This window comes from Amblyomma maculatum, chromosome 1 (assembly GCF_055883805.1).
Source record: "Amblyomma maculatum isolate TAMU_Amacu chromosome 1, ASM5588380v1, whole genome shotgun sequence".
Taxonomy (NCBI): domain Eukaryota; kingdom Metazoa; phylum Arthropoda; class Arachnida; order Ixodida; family Ixodidae; genus Amblyomma; species Amblyomma maculatum.
In genome coordinates, this window is record NC_139344.1 from 411,383,746 (window position 1) to 411,396,661 (window position 12,916).

At 43.8% G+C, this 12,916-nt stretch overlaps 1 protein-coding gene across 6 annotated transcripts in view; it reads right to left on the reverse strand.

Moving 5' to 3' along the window:
* The window catches only part of LOC146208937 (uncharacterized), a 42,423-nt gene that overhangs the window by 15,824 nt on the left and 13,683 nt on the right, over positions 1 to 12,916 (reverse strand). For 3 of the 6 annotated variants that reach the window (XR_014705688.1, XR_014705687.1, XR_014705686.1), the window contains exons 3-5: positions 6,489 to 6,548; positions 5,395 to 5,671; positions 2,300 to 2,507 (exon numbers count right to left, since the gene is read on the reverse strand). Coding sequence is in view for 3 of the 6 variants with exons in the window: in XM_084596559.1 (XP_084452685.1) it covers positions 4,589 to 4,659; positions 5,395 to 5,671; positions 6,489 to 6,548 (408 nt within the window). In the remaining 3 variants the exon portion in view is untranslated. Of the gene's footprint in view, positions 1 to 2,299; positions 2,508 to 4,563; positions 4,660 to 5,394; positions 5,672 to 6,488; positions 6,549 to 7,779; positions 8,016 to 12,916 lie in introns of those variants that run through there. The other 3 variants (XM_084596559.1, XM_084596566.1, XM_084596571.1) reach the window with 3 other exon arrangements.

Consider the following 12,916-nt stretch of genomic DNA (forward strand, 5'->3'; position numbering starts at 1 on the left):
AACAGCCTCATAAAATTGTTCTTGCTCATTTGGCTTGAGTTTCGAAGCAATGCGTTTGGCTTCTAGTCCAACCCCGACGTCATAATCTTTCTGTCCATCGCTGTCCTGGTAATCAACTTTAAGTAGGTCTCAGTGTTCCTTTAGGAGACTTGGCCGCACGAACCTTGAAAGGAGGTCTACAAAATCCCAAAAAGTAAAAACTGTTGCACAAGAATTTGAGAAGCTTGTGACTGCAGCCGGCAGTTCAATGCCTCAAAGGTAGCAATGGTGTTAGCCAACAAAAGACAGCACGCTTTGTTGAGGCCGGTGCTCAAGAACTCAAAAAGCCTCTCTTCATGTGCTAGGCATGGTGCACTTTGCACTGACACCACAGGAGTTTTAAGGGTTAGGTAGCATGAGAGAAATTGCACATTTGTGGATTCTTTTTCTCACCTCCTGGAGGAAAAACTCAAAAGAAGTCCCCACTGATTTATTAACCTTTCCAGGCATTTCCCATGCGACAGCTATCGAGTTGGCGCATGCTTCAGAATTTTTAAACACTCAACATTGTACATTTCTTGAAAACGCTTAAGGCCAGCTTTTCTTTTTGCAGTACTTTCCAAATAAAAAAAAAATATGGGCGCACACACTTCTTCCTCTTCCTTCTTTCTTCCTCCGTGCTCTGTTTGAGAACAAGTCCGTAACAATATGTAGAAAGACTTCATCCCCCTTTGCTGGGAGACTAGACGCTGCTTTCTCTGCTGCAATGTTGATTAAATGGCATGGACAGCCAATTATAACCATGTTCTCATGGGCCTCCGTCAGCGGTGCTGCTACGCCATTTTTCTTTCCCAGCATCATGTTGCTGTTGTCAGAGCCAAAGGCTATGCGATTAGACAACGGTATGTCCAAGGAACTGAGAGTATCTATCAGCAATCTGCCAATATTGCACTCAGTTGGCTGGCCCTCTAGAGTGCTCAGCGCAAGAAGCTTGCACTCGATCAAGCCCAATTCTTCGACAAAATATGTGAACACGATTGGGTACAGCTGTGCTTGGGTATCGTTACTGCCATCTACAGCAACTGTAAACACTTTTTCAGGGCACTCACCATGCCCTCTTGTGAGTGGCGCGCCATTACATCGACAATTGCTTGCTCTCCGTCCTAGAACATGCCTAGCACTTCGCAACGCCGGACTTCGGGAACATTTTGTGCAACAGAGATCCTACGTGCTCAGAGGCTCTCGGCAGGATGTTACGCTCCAACAAGAAATCTGTAAACAAGCACTCTGCAGGAATGACATCGATGTCGTCTTGAGCACTGAAGAAATCTTGAAGACAGTGTCGTCTGTCTTGGCACTGAAGGCTGCTTCAGTACTTTTTCAACGAAATGTGCGTAGTTAAGTCTGTTCTGCCGCCGTGCAAGATGCTGATGTCACAATTGCAAACTGTGCAAAACGCATAATACTCGTCTTTCCACGTCGTAACAATACATCCAAACTCAGCAGTATACTGCCTTAGGAAGACTTGAAGATTTGCGCTTTTTGCGCCATGGCCGAAGACTGTGTTAACGCAGGCACTAGACAACACACAATGCACACCTCCTTAGACCACGCACCTGAGCTGCCAAAGGTAACAAATAATCAAAGAAAACACGAAGGTTATATGAAGCAAAAACCAGTATAAATGTAGAAACATTATCGGCAGAACTAAAGTCACTGGAACTCTAGACAAAACCCGATCTAAGCGCCACGCTTGAGCTGTCCCAGGCAGCGGAGGCACTACAGTCTCATAGACAGCCAAAATGTAAGTATTTTTGACAGGTTTAACTACTTTGCTTAGCCGACTGCTCTCTAGACTCTTCACTGATCATGATGTCGATCGGTGCCTCGATCGGTGCCATGCGGTAGGTAGCTTCAGAGCTGTATGGCCAGACTAGAAAGAGGATTTGACCAAGCATGGGAGCGTTTTCTGGAGATTTGTTTTAGTCGTACAATCGTACAAAAGCATCAAAATTCGGGAGTCTACAGGACAATTCGGGAGACCTGGCAGGTATGTGTATGGGATGTGCAGGCCATGCCGAGTGGGGAGTTGGGTACAACTACAATTTTCTCTCATTACTAAGAAATAATCTATATCAAACAAGCAGTTTATTCAAACCAACGCTTATACTTCATGAACACCATGCGCATTGAAACAGCTTCCGTTCAGATACAAATTACCGAAAGTCAACTGTAATACTGTCACCCTCTTCACTTCGGAAGACAAAAGGCACCAGAGCAATTTAATACACAGAGAATTGACTGGTTAACTGCAACGTACCTGTTTAAGGAGGATGCCACTAAAAGGTGCAATCAGAAGGCAGGAGGTTTGCAACACTGCTATTAAGTGCTCTCATCATCTTCTATTTCCACAATTGGAACTGCTGAGTTGTGGGCCGTCCTCGATCTTTGAAGCGACTTTGAAGAATGGGGTCGCTGAGCACGCTTCGATTTCACTTCTGATCTCGGCATGGTCGCCCCCTGTGTGGCTGCGAGATTTGGCAACATTGTACTGAAAACAGTAACCCGTGCATACGCCTGTTTTTCAATGCAATATGAAGCACATATTAATCACCATCTCCAGCCCTCTCCAGTAGGAACGAATTTCTTAGGAGTTACCAATTAAACATGCCCTGTAGCAGCTCTGACCAGTCCACCCCAGTAAGCATCTTACTCCCGATCACTATGCCTGAGACCTCAGCACCAGCCAACCGATGCAAATTTTCTTCGAAATTGTACCCCTTTGCCCTCAAGGACCAACAGTTGTCTGTTTACCATACTACACGCCCCACATAATTTTGCTCCTAAAATATCGCTAACTTCATTTGTTCTTTCACTTCCAGCCATTCAAGCTAACACTCCTATCTTTCCTCCTCATCAGAGTCTGCAGTTCAGCCTCAAAGGTGAGCACTGGCAGGATATAACAGTCACATGCTTTTCTTTCTCAAGGTATCCATGAGCTAACAGCTCTTTCATCCTCATTTATCTGCTCTTTGTAATGGCTTCACTCAATAGCAAATCTGTGCTTTTAGCATGTATCTACAGAGATCATAATCGCCATTTTGTATATTGTAGGAGTCCCACAAGGAACTTGCACTTAAACCCCCTCTGCAGCATCAGTACAAAATGTACAGACAGAGGAAAGAAATGCCTTATTCTAATACCCCTGCCACATGGACACAAAAAATGACATTAGGCCCCTAATGCCTTAAACTGCTTAATGCCATTACTTTCGTGGCCGGTGCTACACGCCGAGATCCAATGCCATTTAACTTTTTGATGATGATGATCTAAAGATATCATAAATATTTTGCAAAGAATACAAGACTTTTTTATTCGTTGTAATTGTTTTCAGTGTTAGAGAAATATAAGAATAAAGGTATTTGTTTAGCAAATGGTGATCATATTTAGCAAAATGAGGACTAGTACTAGCGGTACTAGCAAGGGCCGTATGTATGCCCAAATACAGACTGTAAACAAAATGGCGCTCGTGCTGTTGCGGTTGCAACTGACTCATGCCAGTTCTTTTAAACTATGTACACAACTATGTATTACAAATGCGTCAGTTTTTAGTTAAATATATAAATTTTTATATGCAAAATGTATGCTAACTGGCGTAAGCACTGGGCATGAGAGTATTCATTCCACCGTCGAATGCAGGTCGAATGAGTTATGGCGAACTCATTACGTTGCGAATTGCATTAAGAGGAATGCCATTAGTTTTCACATGTGTGGCACCATGCGAATGACATTAACACTTAAGGCATTAGGTGCTTAATGTCATTTTTCGTGCCCGTGTGGCAGCGGTATAAGTGTCAATTCCCACACCTATAGGTGTTCCCCTCCTTCCAGTATGGCTCAATTTAGCGCCACACTTTTCCTAAGCGCTGCTCCTTAGTCGTAATCCAGCGACTAAAAAAATGTGCTCTACAATATGCAGTGCACCAGGGATGGTCTGTGAAGGATATACGCTGCAACTGAACTCATATGACAATCTCCCTGTGCAAGCATAACGCGCACACCCTCTTTCAGCAAAACAAATCAGTGACTTGAAAGAACTGACTTGAGTAAAGAGCCTAGTTTATTAGACGGAAAAAAGTAAGAGAAACAGTGCCCACTGTTCCCAGAAAATATTATTGCAACCTCGATCCCTACCTTCAGTCACGGATAATTGTCGAGCAGAAAGAAATTTTCAGAATGTCCTGATTTTCAATTTATTGCAGTTTTCGAGAAGCCAATGGTACCACCTCGTGGCGGACATCACATGTGCGCTACAAAGCTAAAAGACAAAGTTCGCACAGGAGATCAGCATCAGACATTGCTGTAAGGCGAGAGAGTTCAAAAACTGCCTGCATGTTATCAGCTCACTTTTGAGAACTTGAACATGGCATGAAGGAACCTTTACCCTATCTAATGCAGGCATTTTATGGCTAACTGCACTAACAAATAACAGTAGTTCCCGTAGACATGGCCCTATGAGGCTTGTAGTAAATTATTCAAATTATAAGCTGCAGCCAAGATCAATATGGGAACCAACAGCCAACACTGATTATGCTACATGTAGTTGCAATCACTTTGTCTTGATAAGCGTTAGTAGAGGCCACACTGCTTCATGGACGCATGGCAGCACTGACAAGCTCACTGCATGAAAACAAAAGAAAGGGATTTTGACATTACAGCAATCGGCATCACCACCTCAATCGCCTGCTCATGAAACCACCAAACACGCATTTTATTGAAAGTGCAGGCTTCTCTGCTGTCATACTTTCTGTACAAGTGTCTCATATGACTCAGAGAGCACAAATAAAGTAGCTCAGTATAGCATATAGCCTGGTACAAGCTACAGCAATACTCCCTATGCATGCCTTGCGGAAGAATAAAATGACTTTCAGTGGCTGCGTAAAAAGTTTTTGTTAGCATTTTCTTTCTAATAAGGAAGGCTCGTTCAAGCTTATAAATTTCTACAGCTACTGAAATGAAGTTAGACGTAGTAGCTCGGGGCGCCATGAAATTGCAAAGGTTGCTGTGAATACATCTTTGCGGTTAAATTAATTTGCAGGCTTTCGTGCCCCGAAGAAACATAATAGGCAACAGTTGGTAATTTGTATCTATGTCTTCAGCTTCAGCCAAAAAGCAGGCAAGCTCATAAATGCCCTGGTATTTACAGCAGTAGTGACACCTTTGAACTGGGAAGAGCAGACGACACAGGGGAGATGCTGTTCATATTTAGAATTACAACATCTTTTACCTTCATTTTCAAGCATGTCACTTGTTGGCAGCACCACGTGCCCATAGAACACTATGGCCAACGCTTGCATTCCTCAAGCAATATCAAATGCAGTTCTTCAAGTGTGATGAATAAAGAGCAATGCTCACATGCATTCCTTGTGAAGAAGTCCGGATTTGTCTGCAAGCCGATCGTGCACCGAATTATCGCCGTCTGTCCGCCCACTGCACGTGTCTCTGGATGACGCCTTCCCACATACTTCTCCGTCTGAGTGGATGCCGTTCCCTTCTCCGGAAAGTAGTGCTTGACTGTCATAGTCCGGGCACAGCCCACACACCTCACACTAACACTATGCTCAAACCCTAGAGTCTGAGTGCCGATCGAAGTCTTTGGTGTAAGGCAGGTACACTTCCACAGTAACGGAGCCTGAAAAGAAGTCGAACCGCACTGATCTGAGCTATGCCCACTGGTTTTCATGCTGCAGTTAGCTTATATCACATTCTGATCTGGCAACACCCTGTGCAAAAAGGATTGACATTGGTTAAAAAAAAATTTGGAAACCGCTGCTTAGAAAGCCGCAACAAAATCTACATTAAATGCTCATTAGTTTACAATAAGTCGGTTCGAATCCCTATCGCGTAACTAGGCTAGCAGAGCGTTGCACGAGAAACAGTTGTGCCGTAATTTTGATCCGAAAGAGGAGAAATCTGGCGCCACATGGAGGTCAGTTAGTGACGCACCTTAGGAGCGAATCGCGGGCTAGAGGCAATAAGGGGGAAGAGGCCTGGTACAGAACGCAGGCCGGTGTCCGACCAAGTCGAACCAACACCACCTAGTTGGTCCAACTCGCCACTTCTGTGGTTCGACAACGGTTGGCGTCACAGTTGCTACGGCAAATTAGAGAAAGAGGGAAAAAGGGTTTGAGTCTCACAAAACGTCGTGGATTAGAATTCCTCTCTGGCGTCATATTTGCCGTAGCAACTGTGACGTCAGCCGTTGTCGAACCACAGAAGTGGCGAGTTGAACCAACTAGGTGGTGTTGGTTCGACTTGGTTGGACACCGGCCTGCGTTCTGTACTAGGCCACTTCCCCCTTATTGCCTCTAGCGCGCGATTCGCTCCTAAGGCGCGTCACTAACTGACCTCCATGTGGCGCCAGATTTGCATGCCCAAAAATATTGAGAAAAGTTATTCCCTGTAGATTTGACCGTACACACGATACATTAGTTACAAACAACGCTCACCTGTTGCAGCATCGGAGGCGAGCGTGACGCTGGCGGCACGACCGACTCTTGTGCTTGTGGCTGTACAGGAAGCATGTATAAAAAAATACATGAAGCACATTTTAACTCTCCACCTAGTTTATTGTTGCCACAACAACATCCTCGTGCCTCCAGTAGGACCAGGCTTACTTTTGTTCAGGTGCCTCCTCCAGCCCCTACCTCCTCCACCTAAATTTTTGCAATACATTTCTCGGTGCTTTGCTTTCATATGAACGTGTTTCTTATGGGCCCAAGTGGCTAGTCTTTGGCTAGTCCAAAAATAACATTTTTGTTTGTGCCAAGAAAATGGGGAAGGGAGGGGGTGGCAGCATTCAACATTTTAATAAGGAAGAAGCGGGGCTCAACGAAACTTTCAGGCAGTGAACGATGAGTCCTTTCACACAACCCTTGCAGTAGCCCACACTGCTATAGCTTCAAAAACAAAAATCCTTTCGAGTAGTCTTGCCCTAAGCAAGGTCCAGATTGGCGGCACTTCACCAGCAGATGTCGGAGACTAGGGTTGAACATTGAGAAGCGGAATTCAGTTCTAGTTACGGTTTCAATTAACCTCCGCTGTCATGAGGCACGCCGAGGTCATGCCCACACGTTGTGCTAAATGCAAAATGTTTGCCTCTTCTCGATGTCACGTAGCACGGACGTACAGGAGTATAATGCTGCAAAAATGTCTGCAAATATTTGTTGGTTTATGTTTTCATGACTAAATACACTAGAATTTTCACTTAACACTAGTTTCACACCACACAGCTGGCCTAGCCGACTTTAAGAAACGACGCAAGCGACTGCAACAGCCAACATGAAATGCAACGAGCCACGGAAACTTTGGCTTTAATCACCTGCTTAGCTAATGATGCAAATAGTGCTAGTGTAGCCACTGATGGTGATGTTAGCGATTACGATGCAGCTAAGGTTCTGCTGTTCCAAGGTTCTGCGGTTCCAAATTTGAAAAAAACCATTCCTATGTGGGCAGAGGCAACTCATCTGAAGATATAAGACTGACACAGTACAATCAGAATGTTATGTATAATATCGTGAGTGAGAATTAGAAACTTAAGCTGGCGGCATGCGTGTGTGAGCACTGCACAAAAAGCAAAACTGATACTTCCATGAGTAACAAATTGTACTGGAGGGTGTTACAATCGGCGAATTAACACGTGACCGAAATTCAGACGGGAGGGTATTTTGGCAGGTCATGAAAAAGCAAACACGTGACACGTCAGTGACGTAGCATACAAGTCATAACTATCTATCTCACTGTGTTTTTTGTTGTTCTTGCTTTCTTTCCCGTGTCAGCTGCCTATTCAAACGCCTCGTGAAGTCTGATGCATGAAAAGAATGACAGGCAAGGCTGGTACGCTGGCCTGGTGCCGCGAAGTATGACACAAGTTGTGGGGCTTGCTGAGGGAGTGCGTCATCTGCCAGCACCATGGAATAGTTTCGAACGACTTCCCAATGATGGATCTCAGGAAGCTCGCTTGTGTGGTGTATAACCTGCAAGCCAAGCACAGTGCAGAGAAGACACTGGGCAAAAAAGAAATATGAATGGCACGTTGCATGGGTGTGGAGTAAGACTTCTAAAAAGTGTCTCTAGCAGAAATGCTTGTGCGGGGCTATGACGCACCCAAAGTGCTGGCTTTGATGGAAACATCTTGGAATTTTTTCCGTTTCTGAGCTTCTATGTATTATGCTTAAAGTTTTTGGTATGTTGGTAATCACGAACCGCTCTTCGCCTCTGATGGCATTTTGGACCCTCACATATAGAATAGAGATGAGAGAAATTGAAAAATTTAAAGGTGCCCACCTAGCAGTGCCGGACTGATTTTCCTTGGCCGAGAGATGTGTACCATCAGCATGTAGCCAATACAGCAGGGCAAGGGCACCAGACACAAAGTCTACCAGGTGCTTTCTGACAGTGATATTGTGGCCAGCATTCGACTCCCTTGCTGGTATGTCAAACCCTCAGCAGCGCATTTTGCTAACTTAATTTATTGTTATGAAGAGGAATGCCATGGAATCAAACCTATAATTATTCCCCCTGTGCTTTTTGACACCACCATGCATGTCCAGTGTGCTGTAGAGAAGCACACTTCACGGCTCTCTCTGCCACCTCACACCACTGAGCACTTCTAGTCAACAGTCATAAAGAGAAAGGCAGAAGAAAAATTAATAAATGTGTGCTTACAAAGAACCAGCAAGGAGCCCCTCATGAAGACATTATACCATGTCATGCATTTGCTCGTTGAAGACCTGCAAAAATGCCCTCCCAGTGTGAACAAAAAAAAAGTAATTTTTTATGGAGTTGGTTTTCATCTTTGCAAATGGGCACCTGAAGTTCGGCATCCACTATGAACACCAAAAGTGATGCGAGCTATTTCGGCACTGCTGAGGCAACATGGATATGACTTTGCTGCTGATTGCTTGTAGGAAGGGAATGACCCAAATTAAGCAAGTATGCACAGGTAGACAAAACTTTGAGAGCAAACTTATCTCCTATCTAGCGCACTAAGCCATGTCTTTGCATCAGATATTAAGGCAAAAGCCTTACTGGCCTCTTCAGTGGCTCAAGCAGGAAGTGTGGACAGGAAGTGACGAATAAAATAAGCGTAATTGCGTATCAAAATTATGATGCAGCCATTCTTTGCACACCGTTCAGTATAGTGTCATAACAATTTGCTTCCCGTTTATCATCCATCGTTAATCAAGTTCAAGGCTAGTCTGTGACAGGGATTTGAGCCAATGACATATATACCTTCAATTGTATGCTGTGAATTGTAAGTGCACATAGAGAAGTGAGATAAACAGTGCAACTGTCCTTTTCCAGAAAAAGCGAGCCAAACAAATACTGAACCAAATTCAATACCTATTTCTCAACACAAAACAGCCAATTAAAATGATGCCAAGCGGCACTTTCGCATGTCTTAATCGGTTTAAGCCGAGTTAAACCTTGGCTAAATTCTTTGCTACTGCCCTTGCAATGCATTTGGATAAATATCTGAAATCCCAAATTGAACATTGAGCCAGTGAAATGTCTCCTTAAGAAGTCTGCATTAAATTCTACCCATGGCACTAGACGTGACACCATGCACCGGCGCATGTTATGTTGTCGCATATCACACACCAACACGATGTGCACATCATCAAACTTGATATCACAATGAACCTCAGTGTCGCCATAGCCATAATTGCTTCTAGAGTGCAGCATGTCTACCTACAGTAGCTTCAAAGCTATTATGTCACAATGCACGCACACTGACGGTTGCTAGGCTCACTCGTTTTGGAAGCTGCCATTGCGCTCTAGTACTGCGGCTCTTCCTGAACTGATGCTTACTGCACTGCTGCAGTGCTCTTGAGAACTAGAGCTGCTGGTGCAAGTCAAATCGAAGCAACCTTAAGGGATACTGTTAATGCGCCAGAAGCCGACCCAACGATGCCATCCAGCCCAGTCGTGAGACATATAATCTCCTACAGAACAAGAAGCCACAGATGGCAACGACTGTGTTTTGCCTGGGCACTAACCATCAATAAAGTGAGCAGTGAGCTAGTCACTCGTAACTAGATAACATAGTGTTAGAAGTGGGGCAGCAGTCAACAGCAGCAAGCGACCAAGTCCAGACTCCAACCACCGAAGGCAATCAAGGTGACTGCGAATGACAGAACTATGCGGGAAGACTGGCTACAGTCATGCAAGTGGTATGAAAGAGCCACACAGCTACAGCGGAAGCCTCCAGAAATGCAAGTAGCCAATTTTATGACAATAGGTTGAAAAAATGCACTGCACTAACAAAGATGACAACTAAACACGTAAAGAACAGGACAAACGCTTGTCCTGTTCTCTACGTGTTTAGTTGTCATTTTTAGCGCTGTGCATTTTTCAATCATGTCTATTATACCAACTCGCCAAATTTCTACCTTTATGTCAATAATAGGTATGGAGTTCAGGAAATACAAAGGATGTTCTTGCTAACCAAGTAAGAGAAAAAGAATGTGAGCATCATCAAAGAGAATTTCATTGCACATTTCGCAGTGTGCATCGACCATGCACAAGAAAGCTACAAGTTTACCCAAATGGTTGACAAGGAAGAATGATTGTTCACTGTGTAGGCAACAGCTATCACTATCGATAGTGATCTGTACAAAGGCTTAAGGTATATCGAGGGATTCATTTATGACACTGACCTCAAACATGACCACAGTGAAAACAACCCACTAAGAGAGTTACCATTTTCAAACAGCGAGGACATCAAAAAGGCATGGAGTAAAAAAATCAGCTGAAGTTTGATGAACCAACCAAATTTTACAGACATGGTTAACGGCTATCGTCAAGCAAAAGTCTTGTTTTCAATGTTGCTTTTTTTTCTATCACAGCACGATTTTTTGCATGCATTTCAAAGGCGCCTAAGTCAAAAACAAGGATGGAAAGCTCGAAAACCTTAAAAATCTCATGATATTGTCTAGTATGTGGTTAACTGTATCGACACCAAAGTTACCACAAATCTGAGCATGCTGCTCTTATGGTCTGAATTCAGTTATGACAGCGGCGACGGCGGAAATTAAATTAGAATTTAAGTTTTTTTGAAAGGCAGAGGCCAAAAAGAGGACAAGCATTTTATATATTGCAGAAAAACATCACCCTTTTTATTTTGGGTACAAGTGTATTTTTAAAACTTTGTTCAATTCTGGTAAAATCTTGTTTTTGGCAGTTAAAATGTTTTTTTTGCAGCACATATTTCATAGTTCGAATTTCTATACCTAAAGAACATGTTATTTAGCCTTAATTTTAAATGTTACAATAGTAAACCTAATAGCTTTTGCAGAGAGAAAAAAAAAGAAAGACTGCCAAAACCTACAAAAAATGACCCCCCCCCCCCCCCCTCAGTCTGGGAAAGAAAAACACATCTATGATCAGGCAGATCAGAAGGCAATTAACCAACCACAGTCATCAAGCAGAAACAATTCCACTTCCAGCTGAATACCCTCACGAGACTCCATAGCATAGCAGCATGCCTCCCCAACAGATCGACATACCACAGTAGGACATGCCCTTCCGTGCTTGCTGGTACTACTGTGGCACATGTGGGCTGCATACTCAAGCTTACGGTTAGGCTCAACATTTAGCAAACAGGGGGAGTCAAGTAAGGAGATTGTGATGGCAGCAGTCTAGATGATGCCTATCAGCACAGTCGTGATAGATTTCACCTACCACTGTACGACTTCCTTCTGGAAGCACATCGGTTGATACATACTATGTTAAATGATGCTATGTGTCCTCCTCGTGCTAAAAGCTAAAAACAAAAGGCCAAGGTTAAGATTGTCACAACTGCACAGGGACGCCATAGATTTCACTGAAGGAAAAAAAAGGAAATTCATATGCAGTAGGTAACATTCGCCGAAAAGAAACAAAGCTGAGCTCTGAAATACTGAAAAAAAAGCCCATAGAAATTTAGATGAGTGTTTGTACATGTGCCACGTCGTCTTCGACACTCGGGGGCTTGTAACAGACACGAAGTGGCCTGCAAGAGCGACTAAAAAGAGTCAGCTCGCGGAAGTCGAGAAGGATCGACTAATCCGACTCCCTATTGTAGCTTGTGATTAACGAACGTGGCACCTAAGAAATCCTTATTTACTTATTTAAATATACTTAGGGCCAGTAGGCATTACAGAGGAGAATGAGAATAAATGCATTGCATAGCACAACACAGAAAAAAAAAGAAAGAAATTACACTTCAGGTGACAAGAAAACATAAGCACACACTTCGTAGTGAAAAATATGAATAGTGAAAACAGAGGCAAAGAAAATTGGCAAGCATTTAGAAATAGAGATCACATACGACAGCCTTCAAATGATTAAAGTTAGCAATGTCAACCACATTCCTGGAAAGGTGGTTCCAGCTAAGAGAGGTAGGTCCATTCGATTCAGCTGCACTCTTTGCACCAGTGCCGCATAGTTCTGCGGCGATGCCAGCAAGCGTGCAGCGCCAGTTCCAGCAGTTCAGCTGCAGCATCGGCACCAGCTACTTCCAAACAAATGGCAGAGTGCAAGTCGGGCCATCTGCTAGCCTTGGCGTCACCAACAAGCTGTATTCGGCTGTGTGAAACTCGCGTCAGCCAACGCCCTGGTTAACTTGATGAATTTTCAAACCACACATGACAACGAAGTTTTTCCATTATCCAGCTGCGATGCTTTTGGCCTACGCGTTGTAATACATAAACGAAGAAAAGACCCGATATTAAAGGGACACTAAAGAGAAAAATGAAGTGGGCTTGCATCGACAGAATGCCATTTCCTGGTTACAAAAAAGTCACTCTTACTGAAAACAGAGCTGTTATAAGGTAGTAAAGAGGAAAAGCAGGAATGCAGGTATCGCTGCCACAGCCGAAACGGCCGAGGCTCG